The sequence below is a fragment of the Impatiens glandulifera genome, chromosome 7 (assembly GCF_907164915.1).
Source record: "Impatiens glandulifera chromosome 7, dImpGla2.1, whole genome shotgun sequence".
Lineage (NCBI taxonomy): Eukaryota > Viridiplantae > Streptophyta > Magnoliopsida > Ericales > Balsaminaceae > Impatiens > Impatiens glandulifera.
The window spans coordinates 37722737-37738659 of record NC_061868.1 but is presented as its reverse complement, the minus strand read 5'-3'; the positions used below and the strand labels follow the sequence as shown (position 1 = coordinate 37738659).

Sequence of the window (15923 nt, the reverse complement as noted above, 5' to 3'; positions counted from 1 at the left end):
TAGAAAAATTGATTAAAGATGAGAATATGGTGTGCATATTTGATGAAGATGAATGTATTTTACAAGACCGTAAATTTGTCTACAAATTTCAGCTTGGAAAGAAACTTGGAAATTTGATTTTTTTTTTCTCTTCGTTATTGTTCTAAAGACATTTCTAATAATAGTTCTACTGAATTTTTATCTCTTGTTATTGATTGTATTAGAATTTATAAAAGACTTGGTAATTCATCTCCTAAAATCATTAATAATATCTATTCTGATTTGAAAAATAAGATACACCATTATGAAGTTTGTTTCATTTTAAAAATGTCATGATTGTTTTTTTTTCTGATAGTTGTTCTGTTTCAAAAAAAAATGTTTTAAATTTATTAGTGTTGATATTTTGGGGCTTTATAAGGAACATTCAATAATTCAAGTTTTTTATATATTAATTATAGTAGATGCACTTGGATTTTTTTCTCAAAGATAAAATATATGTATTTGAAAACATGAATTTTTTTATTATTTTGGTGAAAAATCAATATGAATCTTTAGCTAAAACAATAAGAAGATAATGACACTTCCTCTATAAATTCAAAATTCAATATTTTTTTAATTCTTTAGGTAGCATTCATAAAAAAAAACTTGTGCATAATATTCCCCACCACAAAATGGTGTTGTAGAGAGAAAATATAGGCATTTGATTAATGTGCCAAAATCATTGATGAATCAATCCAAACTTCATATTAAATTCTGACATTTCTCTCTTTTTACTACAACTTCTATGATTAATAAAATGTCATCTTCAATTTTGGATTTTAAAACACCATATTTTATGTTACATCAAGAAAAAATGTTCATATAATTATCTTAAATTTTTTGAATGTTTATGTTACATTGTAAATATTTTGCCTCATAAAACAAAATTTGAAGATTGTGGTATTAAATTTATTTTTCTTGGTTATCCATCTAATCAAAAATTCTATTTGGTTTATGAAATTGAAAGAATAGGGAGAATCTTGTTTAATCTTCTTACCCTTTACATCAGGGAAATCTCCAATATATACATTACAAAAGATTAATAAGGAAACTAATAATATAATAACGATATTATTTTATATGCCTAATATAAAATTATTTTCATAATCTATTCACATATATTATTTTATATTCCTAATATAAAGATTATTCTCATAATCTATCACACCTCCGCAGTCGAAACAGGAGCTTTGCAAACGCTGAGACTGGCCCGAAAATCATCAAATAAAATCTTAGGCAGACCTTTAGTAAAAATATCTGCAATCTGGTATCGGGATGGCACATGCAATACACGAACTTCACCCCGTTGGACTTTCTCACGAACGAAGTGAATGTCCATTTCAATATGTTTAGTGCGCTGATGTTGTACCGGATTACTAGAGAGGTAAATAGCACTAACATTATCGCAATAAACTAAGGTTGCCTGTGTAACCGAACATCTGAGTTCTAATAATAAGTTTCGGACCCAACATGATTCCGAGACGACATTTGCAACCCCTCTATACTCTGCTTCAGCACTAGACTTTGACAAAGTAGGTTGCCTTTTAGAAGACCAAGAAATCAAATTATCTCCAAGAAAGACACAATAACCTGATGTAGATCGACGAGTATCAGGACACCCGCCCCAATCAGCATCCGTATAAGAAATAAGGGAAGTAATAGATGATTTGTATAACTGCAAACCATAATCAGCAGTGCCTTGAATATAACGGATGATTCGTTTTAAGGCATTCATGTGAGCAACTTGAGGAGCATGCATAAACAAGCAAACTTGTTGTACAGCATAAGAAATGTCCGAACGAGTGAATGTCAAGTACTGTAACGCCCCACATAAAGAACGATGAGAGGTAGAATCTCCATAAGAAATGCCAGATTGAGTGCTCATCTTTCCTTTAGAATCAACAGGAGTGGAAGCTGGATTACAATCTGTCATACCTGCTTTCTTAATAATGTCATGAGCATATTTCGTTTGAGACAAGAACAAACAATTCTTGTGTCGGGTAACAGCAATGCCTAAGAAATAACTCAAAGGACCCAAATCTTTCATTGCAAATTCAGTGCTAAGTTGAGAAATGACATATTTCCGAAGGGACTCTGAAGAAGTAGTGAGCACAATGTCATCAACATAAAGAAGAATGTAAGCAGTGTCCTGATCATGGCGATAAATGAATAAAGAAGTATCCAATTTGCTGTGATTAAAGCCAATTGATGCAGCAAAATCAGCAAAACGTTGATACCAAGCGCGGGGTGTCTGTTTCAAACCATAAAGAGACTTTCTCAAAAGACATACATGATTAGGACGAGCCGGATCTTTAAACCCCAAAGGTTGATACATGTATACTGTTTCATTCAAGTTGCCATGTAAGAAGGCATTCTTCACATCCAATTGATGAATAGACCAAGACTTGGATAAAGCAATGCTAAGAACCATCCGTATAGTTGCCGGTTTCACAACCGGACTGAAAGTTTCATCACAGTCAATCCCTTTTCTTTGAGTTTTCCCATCACCAACAAGACGAGCCTTATGTCTCTCAAAAGAACCATCAGATTTCGTTTTATGCCGAAAAATCCAAAGCGAACGAATAATATTTACATTAGACGGACGCGGAACTAAGGCCCAAGTACCATTGTCAATAAGCGCATCATATTCTTCCTGCATAGCAATTTTCCAATTATGGTCACGTAGAGCATGTACGGGATTTTTTGGAATGGGTGATACAAAGGTAGAAGTGTGAAGAGAGTGGTCTTGGTATTTTTTATTGGGTTTGACAATTCCATGACGACTACGAGTGGCCATAGGGTGAGGGTGGGATGCTACGGGAGAAGGAGGAGTGGGAGAGTTTGAAGACTCGTTCGCAGGGTGAGTGTGGGATGTTATGGGAGAAGGAGAATAGTGGGGGGTGGTTGTGGGTTGGTGTTGGTGCTCGGGTGTGGTGAGAATTTGATGCAAGAGATGGGTGTTAAGGGCACCTGAATCATGACTCAAAAAATCGTATGTGTGAGATTTCGGAGTATGAATTTTGGAAAAAGGAAATGCTGACTCATCGAACCATACATGTTTGGCTATTATAATTTTTCGAGATGCCATATCAAAACATTTATACCCCCTATGATTGGGCGGATAGCCAAGAAAAACACAAGGAGAAGACCGAGGTTCAAGCTTGTGTATTTTGGATGGTGGAAAAAGAGGATAACACAAACAACCAAAAACTCGAAGATGAGAGTAGTTAGGATGCTTTTGATACAAAATATGAGTTGGAGAATTATAACCAAGAAGCTTTGTAGGTAAGATGTTGTGAAGGTAGGTAGCCATTTCGAGAGCATGATGCCAAAAAGATGGTGGCATGGATGCATGACAGAGAATAGTGCGAACAATATTATTGATTGTTTTTATTTTTCTTTCGGCCTTGCCATTTTGAGGAGAGGTATAAGAACAAGAAAGACGGAAAGTCATACCATGTTGGTGACCGAATTTTTCAAAACGAACATTTTTAAATTCAGTACCATTGTCACATTGGAATGCCTTAATTTCTCTCTCAAATTGAGTACGAATATATGTTCGAACATGAATAAATAACTTATAGACTTGAGACTTAGAAGAGATCGGAAAAGTCCATAAAAAATTCGTGTAATTATCAAGAAAGAGAACATAATACTTATGGCCGAGAGAACTAGGAATAGGGGATGTCCACAAATCACTGTGTATAATGTCAAATGGCATAGTAGTATGAAACATAGAATCGGGAAAAGGCGATTTTATTAATTTACCCAAAGGACAAGAATGACAAACATGTTTAGCCTTAGGACATTGAATGAAATTACTAATACGCAATGAATTTAAAATTGCATTTCCCGGATGACCGAGACGGGAATGCCATATATTTGGAGAAATAACTGAAAAAGCTGACGGTGTGAAAGAAGAGAAGACTTGACGATCTGTGAGAAAAGGGTAGAGATTGCCACTACTATTACATCTCACTCGTTTGCTCCCCGTCTGCAAGTCCTTCACAGTAAACCCAAAAGGATCAAACTCAATGGAAACATTATTATCAATAGAGAATTTCCTAACGGAGATGAGATTTTTGACTAGTTTTGGAACATGAAGGACATTTTTTAATTGAAGTGTGTTTTGGTGTAGAGATTTGTGACCATAACCATGAATTGGAATTTTGCTACCATCACCAACAATAATTGAATTATTATGATTATTGATCAAGGGAGAATATGACGATAAATTACCTTGAGAATTTGTCATGTGAGAGGTAGCACCCGTATCCATATAGTAGTTTGGATTAGACAATGTCATTGTGTGCATTGCTTGATCAATATTGGTTGACATGTAATCTTGAGACGATGGGCCTGACGTATAGTAAGCCTGAGGTGGTTGTGGCCCGAGGATACCGGTCTGATATGCAGGCTGACTGGGCTTCGTGGCGGACCAAGGAGATGGGCCTAGTGCCTGTGATGGATATGGGCAAGGAGGAAGAGCCCAAGGGCCTTGCTGCCAATATGCCCAAGGTGGAGGATACATCCATCCTGCTTGGGTCTTCTGCTGGTGCGAGGCGGTAGGACCACGCTGCGGGTTTTGCTGCTGCTGCGAGGCACCACCATTACGCTGTTGATTGCCAGAGGCACCCTTACCCTTACCGGAGCTGCCCTTTCCCTTGGTGGTTTTCCGGCCATTGCCACCATTACGTTGATTATTACCCCGAGAAGAATAATGGGAATTATCAACATTATTTTGGGACGATAAATGTGATTGCGTGATGTGAGCCTCTACATGAGACTCAATAGAGAGATCAACAGCATTCTCATGTTCTTCTAATTCAAGCATTGAACGAAGAGTATCAAAAGAGGGCAACGGGTTAAGATGACGAACGGACATTCGAAAGGACTTATATTCCTCTGAGAGGCCTTTCAAAAGTTGTAGAGCCATTCGATTGTCAGAGACTTTATCTCCAACATTCCTCAAATTATCAGCTAGAGTTTTTAGCTTAGCGCAATAAGACTTAACACCATCAAAATGAGCGAGCTTGGTGTTTGTAAAGCAAAGCTCTTGCAGATTTGTTGTTAAGAAAAAATTGCTGCAATCTGTTCCAAGCATCAACTGCCGAGTCATCAGGATCGAGGATGGAATTTAGGAGATCATTAGAAATGGTCCCGTAAATCCATTGACGAACAATGTCATCAAGTCTCTGTGTTAAAGCCTTTTCGGATTCCGTCGGAGCGGGAACCGCGACCGAAGGATTAACTGTTAGAGGTTGAATATGGTTGATCACCATATTAGCACGACAATGAAGTTGAAAAAGGGTGGACCAGCTGTTGTATTGTTTTCCTTCATAATCAAGGGTGATAGGGATGCACGCCTTGATGTTGGAAACAATGGTGGCTGGATGAACCTTGTTTTCGGCCATAGATGAAGAAGAGAGAAAGAAAAGAAACGGAAGTTAGGTTTAGAGAAAAGAAGCGGAAGCTGGGTTTAGAAAAGAAAGAAAAGAGAACCTAGGGCTCTGATACCATGAAAGAATAGGGAGAATTTTGTTTAATCTTCTTGCCCTTTACATCAGGGAAATCTCCAATATATACATTACAAAAGATTAATAAGGAAACTAATAATATAATAACGATATTATTTTATATGCCTAATATAAAATTATTTTCATAATCTATTCACATATATTATTTTATATTCCTAATATAAAGATTATTCTCATAATCTATCAGAAATTAATAACGATGTTATTACTAGAGATATTTTTTCCATATCAAAATATAACTGACAGTTCACATGACACAATATCTGCCCCATATAGTTGTGAATCATCTATTATTTTTTATAATGAAATATATTTTGATGACGATAAAACACATGAAGTTATTTATGGCATTTCACTTGATTTGCTTGAACATTCTTCTCAGCCTGAGTTATAATTATTTGTTCACCAACCTTTTTTTATCAACTAATCATATTATTTCTTTACCTAATTCAATTGATTCTCATCATATTCATCAAAATAGAAGAAGTACTAGGAAAAAAAGCATTCGCCTTCCTGGATGAAAGATTTTGAAGTAAATCATGTTAAGATTAAATCCACAAATTTCAGTAAATACACCCCTAACACTCATCCTTTTATAAATTTTCTATTAGACTGTGAATATATTAATTTTCTTTCTAATGTTGATCATACTTACATACTAGAGTCATTTTTAGAAACTTCACAAAATCCTGATTGGATTAAAGCCATGACACATGAGCTTGAAGCTCTAAAACATAATCATACTTGGAAAATTATAGCTTTACCAAAAGGAAAAAAACTATTGGTTGTCACTGTATTTTCAAAACAAAATTAAATTCTGATGGCAGTTTAAATAAATGTAAGGCACGTTTAGTGGCTAAAGGTTTTAATTATAAAGATGGAATTGATTTTCATTAATGTTTTGCACATGTTGCTAAAACAGTTACAGTTCATTTTTTAATTGCTCTTGTTGCCTCAAAACGATGACATTTACATCACATTGATATCAATAATGATTTTCTTCATGTCAGTCTTGATGAGGAAATTTATATGAAACTTCATGAAAGTGTACATTCTAATTTAAAAAAATCATGTTTGTAAACTTAATAAAAGTTGATATGGTTTAAAACAAGTTTCAAGACAATGGAATGCTGAAATTTCTTTAAATCTAACTACAATATGATTAATTAAATCAAAATATGATCATTGTTTTTATATTAAACATTCTAAATCTACTATAATTGTTTTGTTAATATATGTTGATGATTTTCTTATTGATGGAAATAGTTTCTTTACCAAATTTCTTTGGTAAAGAATTCTATTGATTCTAAATTTATCATAAAAGACCTTGGGAAAGTCAAGTTATTTTTCGGTCTTGAAATTGCACAAACTAAGAATGGTTGTTTGGTAACTAAAAGAAAGTACATTCTCGGTCTTATTGGTGATGTTGGTCTTATGGGTTCTAAACCAACTAAAATATCTATGATCAAAGGCATTAAATTTTCTAATGGTCATGAGAACATAATGAAAGATCCATATATGAGGCTTAATGTGAACTATTATATCTTAATTATACTAGACTAGATATTACATTTGTTGTACACCCATTGTCTTAATTTGTTAATCAACTAATGAATTATCATTAGGAAGCAACTTTACATTTGATATTGAGATATTATATATTTAAGAAATACTTTATTTAAATTATAGAATATTTTGATAGATATTGAGTTATTATATATTTAAGAAATATTTTATTTAAAGTATAAAATATTATTATAGTTTTATATTTTGCTAATTAAGAACGTCGCATAAATTTATGTATATATATATAGATTGGGTCACTAATTCCCATCAACAAATATAAATAATAACATAAACTATCCTTTTGTTTTTTTTCTTTCCATTATCTCTTTAAGTCTTAACTTTATATTCGTTTGTGATCGATCTTGGAATAAACTTTGTTTAATCTTCCGCAAAAATCTTAAAATTTAGTTAAATATTTAAAAGTTCAATCTTTTTGGGACTATTTTTTCTATGATAATTCACTGCATATTGAAATATTCTCTAATTCTTCTTAAGGCTCATGTTTAGAAACAAAAAGAAAAAATCAATATTAGGTTATTGTATCATTTTTAGAAATTCGGTTATCTCTTAGAAAACAAAAAAAAACAACCCACTATATCTCGTTCTTTAGGTGAGGCTGAGTATCGTAATTTCTGTGACAGTTTGCGAGATTAAATTGCTTTCATATCTTATTATTGATTCTGAATTGTTTTTCAATTACCCATTACATTACATTGTGATAATCCGACAATCATTCATATTACGAAAAATCATGTATTTTATTAGCAGACAAAACATATAGACATCAATTCAATTGTCAATGTCATATAGTCCGAAATCATTTTTTATCTGGTTTTATAAAATTAAAACACATATCCACTAAATTATAGATTACAGATATTTTTACAAAAGACTATCCAAAATTCATCTTTTTTAATTGCAAGATGTGCATTTTGAGGGATCAATTTGTAACTTTATAACTTTTATACAAATTGATAAATTAAATTATTATTTTATTAGAATATTTTAGGTTGACTAAAATTATATTAAATGTAAAGTGTAATATGGAGTTTTAGTCCATAGAAAGTATCACCATAGAAAATATCGTATCAAGAATGTTGTTAATTTTTCTTTGCCTTCTCTTTTAAGATTTTGTTTACTTGATTGATTTTGTCTGCTAAATCATAGCAATCTTGCTGGATTTGTTCATGGACGCCATAGAAGGATTATCATCATCTTCACTAATCTGACGGACTCTGCAAATTCCACTTCAAATTCATTTCAAGGGTAAGAATTTCCCACCTTTCTCTCTACATCTACAATAGACTAAAGAAAAATGCAAAACTCGTATCTGCTCTCTTCAATTTCATCCCTTAGTTGCAGAAGAAGAAAACCCATGTCCTTTCAATTCGATGATTACATTTTGAACGATAGCTATGTTAGATGCACTCTATGTATACAGTCATGCTGTTCGTGTTGTCTGAATTCTGTCTACAGAAGGCCAATTCACCCCCACTTTAACAATGGGTTGAGGCAATCTAATCTAATTCATTTGTCAGCTTCAAGAAATCTGACATTATGTAGTTTAGATCGGTGCTGTGGCTCTGTTTGTCGTCTTAAAGGTGAGAGAAGAGTTAGGGGAATGGTTTCTAATGGAAAAGGAAGAAGAAAATCTTCTCACCATACTTGTGATGCCGATGTGATTCTCAGTTTGTTAACCGAAGAAGAAGAAGAAGAAGATGAGTGTTTTGATTCTAGAGCGAAAAATTCTGGAGGGGTGGATAAGGTGGAGAAGAGAGTAAATAGAAATTCGGGTATTATGAAATCCATTGAATCAAACCAATGGAAGAACAACAATGTTGAACAGGCAACAGAAGAAAGGTCTGTCAATGAATCATCTGCAGAATTCAAAAGGGAATCAGAAAAAAATGGAGAAGAGCTGCAGAGGAGACAAAGAACAACCATGGGATCACAATCAGATGTCATGGTTTCTGATGGGAGAAGAAACAAGTCTGAAAAGAAACTTACGGTCCAAGAAGACCAAAAATCATCACAGAAGCATTTGAAATCGACAGACATCTTCTATAGAGGGCATGTTCAAGTTAATAATATCAACAGAAAGGAGAAACATTTGACTGAAAGAACTGATTTAAGCGAATCCACAAAAAGTTCTTGTGAAGGAACTTCAAAACATGCCTCAAATCATCAAGATTCTTTGACTTTACTATCTGAGATGGAAGATAAGCTAAGAACAGAAGAGATAATGGCTTCCTCAGTAATACATAATTTCGAGAGAAATGATAATTCTGTAACTCAAGACAATTCAATTGGTTCTGTCAATCGATTACACAGGTCATCCGTGCAATTTATCGATCAAGTTTCGAGTTCCCAAATCAGAAAGGAGAAAGTGGTGGAAATGGTGTCAGTTCATGAAGGTGAAAAATGTGACGGTGAATTAAGAAGCTCGTCTCAGATTTCCAGGAAAATGGGAGCTGCTGATGAATTGGAGTCAGATTCTGAAAACCATAACTTGATGAAGAAACCAAATAAAAATGTGAAGAAGAAGAAGCCAGAAAGTGTCCAAAATCCATCAAAACATCCCATTCAAACTGGAGAAGTATCCGTGGACAAAACTGTGGTGGAAAATGGTGTTGACAAGAATGCTCCAATTTCAACCGTTTCTTCATTTTCTAGTGAAATGAATTCTCTAGTAAATGGGAACCGGGTAAGCCACGCGAGTAAAGAAAGTAATCCTGGTTTGAAAACCAATGAATTCGAGCAAGAAAGATTCGAAAAATGGGAAGTGGCCTATAATATTGAGAGTGAGCAACATAAGATTGATGAGATGTTTATGAAGGAAGCAATCTTAGAGGCAAAGAAGGCGGCTGACATGTGGGAGGTTCCTGTCGGGGCAGTGCTTGTACAACAAGGAAAAATAATTGCTCGTGGCTGCAACTTGTGAGTTAAAACAATTTAAACTTCTTGTTCTTATTTATTTTGGTTTAAACATTTCAATACTTATTTTTCATTATTCATATGTATCTTAAGAGTGGAGGAGTTGAGGGATTCAACTGCACACGCAGAAATGATTTGCATACGAGAAGCTTCAAATCTTCTTCGCACATGGAGATTGGCTGTAAGTTACTTTTTTTCTTTGTTGTTTCAATTGATTAGGTTTTCAAATGAATGTGTTTTTTTTTCTTCAGGAAACAACACTATATGTGACACTTGAACCTTGTCCAATGTGTGCTGGTGCAATACTTCAAGCTAGAATTGGCACTGTTGTATGGGGAGCTCCTAATAAGCTTCTAGGAGCTGATGGAAGTTGGATTAGGTATGAAACAAATGTTTTGATAATTTATTTATTTTATTCTAATTGCTATTTACTTCCTTTTCATATTGTAACAACATTTCTGAAAACATAGCTGAGAAAACTTGTAAATATGTCATTCTTGTTGACATTTGGAAACACTCTGTTTCTGAATCTGAGAAATTGTCGATAAATTTCTGGATCTTAGTCTGATTAAGTTCTGTTATGACCCAATTTGAATTATGGGGTTTTAACACGAAGGGTTTAACAGTTAGCTCTTAAGGTGCAGTTCTCCAAAGGGTTATTACAATTAGTAACAGATATATATAAATGTATTAATGAAACATTTGCAGGCTCTTTCCAAGTAATGGTGAAGATGAAAATGGTCTGGTGGGAGCAAATGATAAGGCGACGGCTCCAGTTCATCCTTTTCACCCAAAAATGAGCATCAGAAGAGGCGTATTGGCTGGGGAATGTGCAGAAGCAATGCAAAAATTCTTCCAACTTAGAAGAAAGAAGAAGGAACACAAACCCAAGCAGGAGGAAGTTGAAGCTGAGACTGTTTCACATCGTTGTTCATCAAAGTTCTTGACCAAGATTCGCGGTGCATTCTCCTTGTAAAGGGATGATAGTCTTTGTGAGTATATCCAGATTTAGTTTTTTTCCCATAATCCTAGTTAGTTAGCATATGGGAAATCATATATATTTGGAGCAAGCATTAGCAAAACATAGAGAACTTGAAGCTGTCCAAGCTTATTATAAAAAATTTCAAGTTTTTCATGTCAACATTATCTTATTGTCTGTTGTCTTCTTTTGATGACAATCAACCAAAACATTTCAAATAAGGATAACACATGATAGAATATTATTTGATAATTTTCTTTAACCGCGAATCTAATCCCAAACCATGACAGAAGAGCGTTGGATTTTTCTATTCCACAAACTTTTTCGTAGATCAATGGCTTCCATAAGTATGCTAAAATTCTGTAAACTAATGTTCTTCCCAATAATGGGGGCATCAGTCTTCCTCATCCACTTCATGGAAAGGGAGAGGCACTGTCTTTACAGCTCTGAACTTTCCAGCATTATTTAGGTGCTCATTCTCCAACCTGAATAAAATCCCAAGAATATATGCATTAGATAATGTTATATATCACTAATAGACACATACAAATTATGGTTTATTATTATTAGCTCTGGGGTATTTTAGTCCTTTTTACTTAACATACATCTAGACATTTTTTAACCTATAGTAAATATGCTTCAATAAAATTTCACCTATAGAAGTTCCATTGTCCTCTCCTGATGACTTCAAGGGCAGCTAAAAATAGATTGGTTATTCTGTGATCGACTTTTCCGAACTTGTAATGGAGAACCGTTTGCATCCAAGCGAGTCGCAGAACTAGGTTAAGTCCCTACAAGACATAAACCCCCTATATAAAGTAGTGAAATAAATCGTGTCAAATTAACTTGAGTCGCGAGAACACTATTTTACCATGGAGATGTAGTAAATGAATTTTCGACGAAGCAATAATTCGTCTCTAAGCCAAGGGTTCTTGGACCGCGGTTGAAGCAAACCCCAATCCTTTACAAAGTCCCAATACAATTGGTACACAGTTGCACCACTCGAGATGACTACTACAATGAAGAACCAACCGCCACTCTTTTCTTTCTCGTAAGCCAATTTAGCACCTGCTGCCAGCATTGCTGATACGTATTTTCCTAGATTCACTAGGTGGCTCGTTTGGCCTTCGTCAAACCACCTTCGAGCGCACTGAAAATAAAATATAAAAATAACCCGTTTCATGATGAGACGCATGGAGAAAAACCCGCCAAAAATCGAGACTAATTTTTCTTTTAGGAACCTGCATGGCTCTCCAATAATATGGGAGGAATGAGACTGCATAGGCAAGATCACTATAATATTTAGTCCTCCTACAATAATCCCAATCCTGATTCTTGTAGCTTCTTGTCATATAGTAACATGCTACATACTCAAGGTCCCTTAACATGTGCACCTATTTTGAAGATTAAAATTTTGAGTAAATTATCATAAATGAAATTAATTCTGATGTTATAATAATAGAAAATTAATTACCTGGCTACAAAGTTGATCAGCCATGAAAAAATCTAACATGACAACCTGTTACAAATTTATAAATTCAAAACACAATCTTTAATTTTAATCTATCGTCGATAGTAGCAAGATTACCTTGTATAGAGGCGATAAGACGATGTTCCTTATAACACGAAGTAAGCAGTATCGGCTTGATTTGTAAACAACGTTGAATGGACACACAAGCACTAGCAATAACGCCTAAGCAAGGAATAAACTAAGTTAACATTACTAAACCGATACAAAACCATTAATGAAAAATTACACTAAACGAGAATTACCAACAACAAGAAGGCAGGGATTGCGTGGACTTGAGCGTAGGAGTACCCTTTAGCCACAAGGGTCAAATGAACAAACAAAACTCCCATTACGACAGTCATCGATGTGGTGCATATGAGGAAAACATCTCTATATTTCAGCTCTTTCGTCGATTTAAACTCAAAGATGAAGCTGTAATTTATACGCGCCTTTCTCCACATGAAGGTGTTGCATCCGTATAAGAAGAAGTGCAGAAACATCAGGCTGAACATGCTGCAAAAACAGAGTATAATAACTAAAGTTAGATCACTCTCTAAGGATTGGAATTTTTAGAAATTTTTATATAAACAAAATTCATCACGAAGAACAAACAACTCGCCTAAAAACAGGGTAGACGGTTTCCATGTAGATCGTGTCTGGCCGAGGTCCATACATTCCAATAATATGAGCCATGATCACATATCCAACTAGAAGCGCAACAAAACTTCCCGCAAAGAGCCCTGTCAATAACAAAAATGAAACCATGGGATTAGAATCATTGTCATAAGTTAGTTATTTTTAAGATTAATATGGTAATTTTTTTTAATGAAAAATAAATAGAATCAGAAACAAAACAAAAACAAATGGTGAGTTATGAATTGGTGTTTAATGAGTGCTAAATGAATTTATTCATTATTGATTGTATCACTACTAGTTTCAAGCTTAACTAGGGACAATTATGTCATTTTCCCATGTTATTGGCCTATGACCATGCATATATGCTTAATCATTCTCTACACATGACCAAAAAGTGCACATTATAGTTTATTTGAAAACACTTGTGTTTATTTTAATCTAAATTTTATATATGAATTGAAATGAGAAATAATCAATAAATTTTATAATAATTGTCTAACTGAATTCAATTTCAAATCCCCTCTCATTTAAAATACACATCCATCAAGTTGAGTAAAATTCTTTTTTGAAGTAAATATGTCATTCTAAATGGAGCCCCACTTGATTGCCCTCTTGAAGATGGGTCAAAAAGGAAGTCATTTTATTATGGAATATGTCTCCCAATTTGCACAACTTTAATATATATATTTTTAAGGCAAAAATCATAAATAAGTATTGAAGTTGAATATTTACTCCAAACTTGAAAAGTTAAAACAAATCACCTATGAAGAAAGTCACTCCATGGGATTCTTGGCGTTGAGTCGGTTTGAGGTATTTCATGGCCTTCCTTCGGTCTTCATGGGCAAAGTATTTGATGAATATTTCCTCGACCTCATCCGACAACTTCGTGACCTGATATTAACAAACATGTTTCAATTCTATGCGAAATGAAATGATTGACACAATTTGAGAGTTTATTTTTGATAAGTCAAGTAAAGTAAAATGTTTAGTAATCATATTAAGGAAAGTAAAATTGTGTGTGAGAGACAAGAATATCTAGGCCAGATCATATATATATCTAAGGGCAAACTTTTAATCTTTATGGGACTAAGTCCACTTGACATTGTCTAAGAGTGCATAATCTAGGCATCTGATGTTTTAGATGTTAGATCTACCACCCACATCCAATCATCTTCCATTCACCAAAAATGCAATGTTGTAAATATTTGGATCAAAATGTTTTTTTTTTACATTAGTAAATTTTTATTTACCTTGTCTGAGCTGTTGAAGTAAGAGGTTTCAACCACTTTGAGGTAAATTGGGAGGACTTGCTTGTTAGTGGCCTGAAAGAAAGAAAAAGAAGAGGCAAATTAGTCCTCATATATAAAAGTGTGGTTATTGAATCATCAATGATTAAGAAAAGTTAATCCCATCATCACTTACTTTGTCAAATTTCTTCATAATCTTTACAAAAGCCATCATATTCAAGTTCCTGAAAATTTGTTTTATGTACAACTTTTGTCACTGACAATATAAGCATATACCCAACAACAAAAAATATGCCAAAATACTAAAAAGTAAAAAAAAAAATCAAAAGAGTTTCACAAACTTGTACCTGTAAGTTTTAAGGTAACCTAAACCTTTGTAGAGTTCAATCATAGCACCCTTGATCATCTTCTCTGCATGGTGAAGCTTTGGTTTGTTGATGTGAAGCATGGCTCGTTCTCCCCCGATTTTCTTCGACGATTGGCTGACGAGATCATCCCATACGAGGTAACTGATGGCTGAGAATGCTCGAGAGGGGTTGATCAAAGGAATCTTCATCTTTAAATTTCTACCTTGAAAAGTGAAAACTTGGCCTGAAAGGCCTGCCCTCATTTTCCCATCTTCCCTTTGCACCCTAATTGACTTTCCATTATCATCTGACTTTGGAGTTTCCACATTTTCTACTCCATTCTCCATCCCCTGTTCATGCTCTGTTTTTCCCCTGTTTGACTCTTCCTCATTTTCTATGTAAAATTATTTTCAAAAGAATGATATGTTAATAACAACCCAACTGAGAAAATAAATGTTATATGCATGCTTACCACATGATATCAAGCCCGAAATAGAGACTTCTTCTTTCGAGCATTTATCGCGTTGTTGTTGCTTTAAAACTTCCTTGAGCTCCACGAGAATCTCCATTTGCCTCTTTAACGAGTCACCTCTCTCGATAAACTCCTTCTCCTTGTTACGATAAAATTGATTCACCTTGTTAAGCTGGAGGTCCAACCGGGCGAAGAACTCTGCATCCGCATCAGTATCAGCGAAATGCTCGAGTAACTCTGTCTGGTACATATCCCCCGTGCTGGCTGACGAAGCGAGTTTCTTATGAACCTTAAAAAATAGAAAAGGAAACGATTCTCAAACACGGGTAGTATTTAAAAATCGAGACAAGATGGAAATAGATAGAAAGAAAGGTTACTTGAATGACACCATGCTCTCTTTGGTAATGACCAAAGAAAGATAGTTTTCTAATGGAGGAGAAAACAGAGTTGTCAATGGAAGTGGTTTTGTTGGTGTTGTTATGGAGATTGATGTTGTTAATGTCTTTTTTGAGCTGCCAATAGTCAACAAAAGCTTCCTTCCATTCTGGGACTATTTGTGCCTCAAATTGCTTAGAGAACTTCACCATTTTCGTCTCTGTGATCCTCTCTGTTGCTCAAAATTTATCAGAGAGAATTTGAGAGTGTTCAATTAGATAAACATGAAGGAGCTATTTATG

General features: G+C 34.4%; 3 protein-coding genes across 3 annotated transcripts; 1 reads left to right on the top strand and 2 right to left on the bottom strand.

Moving 5' to 3' along the window:
* Positions 1-5036: 5036 nt before the first annotated feature.
* LOC124909835 lies at positions 5037-5432 on the bottom strand. Its single transcript, XM_047450468.1, has one exon. The coding sequence runs from the start codon at positions 5430-5432 to the stop codon at positions 5037-5039; it is 396 nt and encodes a 131-aa protein (XP_047306424.1).
* A 2756-nt stretch (positions 5433-8188) lies between these two features.
* On the top strand, positions 8189-11196 carry LOC124944642. The gene is made up of 4 exons (XM_047484951.1): positions 8189-10058; positions 10149-10236; positions 10307-10434; positions 10764-11196. The coding sequence occupies exons 1-4, from the start codon at positions 8437-8439 to the stop codon at positions 11029-11031; spliced, it is 2106 nt and encodes a 701-aa protein (XP_047340907.1). The 5' UTR covers positions 8189-8436; the 3' UTR covers positions 11032-11196.
* LOC124944640 (phosphate transporter PHO1 homolog 1) lies at positions 11076-15880 on the bottom strand. The gene is made up of 14 exons (XM_047484950.1): positions 15624-15880; positions 15247-15535; positions 14775-15168; positions 14603-14651; positions 14431-14502; positions 13942-14071; positions 13164-13284; positions 12808-13057; positions 12623-12727; positions 12509-12553; positions 12276-12428; positions 11906-12184; positions 11689-11825; positions 11076-11519 (listed from the first exon to the last, which is right to left on the bottom strand). The coding sequence occupies exons 1-14, from the start codon at positions 15831-15833 to the stop codon at positions 11429-11431; spliced, it is 2325 nt and encodes a 774-aa protein (XP_047340906.1). The 5' UTR covers positions 15834-15880; the 3' UTR covers positions 11076-11428.
* Positions 15881-15923: the final 43 nt, after the last annotated feature.

Coding starts and splice junctions, on each gene's coding strand:
- LOC124944640 (XM_047484950.1), bottom strand. CDS start 15,833: ATGGTGAAGTTCTCTAAGCAATTTGAGGCACAAATAGTCCCAGAATGG. Junction 15,536..15,623: donor GAGAGCATGGTGTCATTCAA/GTAACCTTTCTT, acceptor CTATTTTTTAAG/GTTCATAAGAAACTCGCTTC. Junction 12,185..12,275: donor ATTATTGGAGAGCCATGCAG/GTTCCTAAAAGA, acceptor TTTTATTTTCAG/TGCGCTCGAAGGTGGTTTGA.
- LOC124944642 (XM_047484951.1), top strand. CDS start 8,437: ATGCAAAACTCGTATCTGCTCTCTTCAATTTCATCCCTTAGTTGCAGA. Junction 10,059..10,148: donor ATTGCTCGTGGCTGCAACTT/GTGAGTTAAAAC, acceptor ATGTATCTTAAG/AGTGGAGGAGTTGAGGGATT. Junction 10,237..10,306: donor TTCGCACATGGAGATTGGCT/GTAAGTTACTTT, acceptor TTTTTTCTTCAG/GAAACAACACTATATGTGAC.
- LOC124909835 (XM_047450468.1), bottom strand. CDS start 5,432: ATGGCCGAAAACAAGGTTCATCCAGCCACCATTGTTTCCAACATCAAG.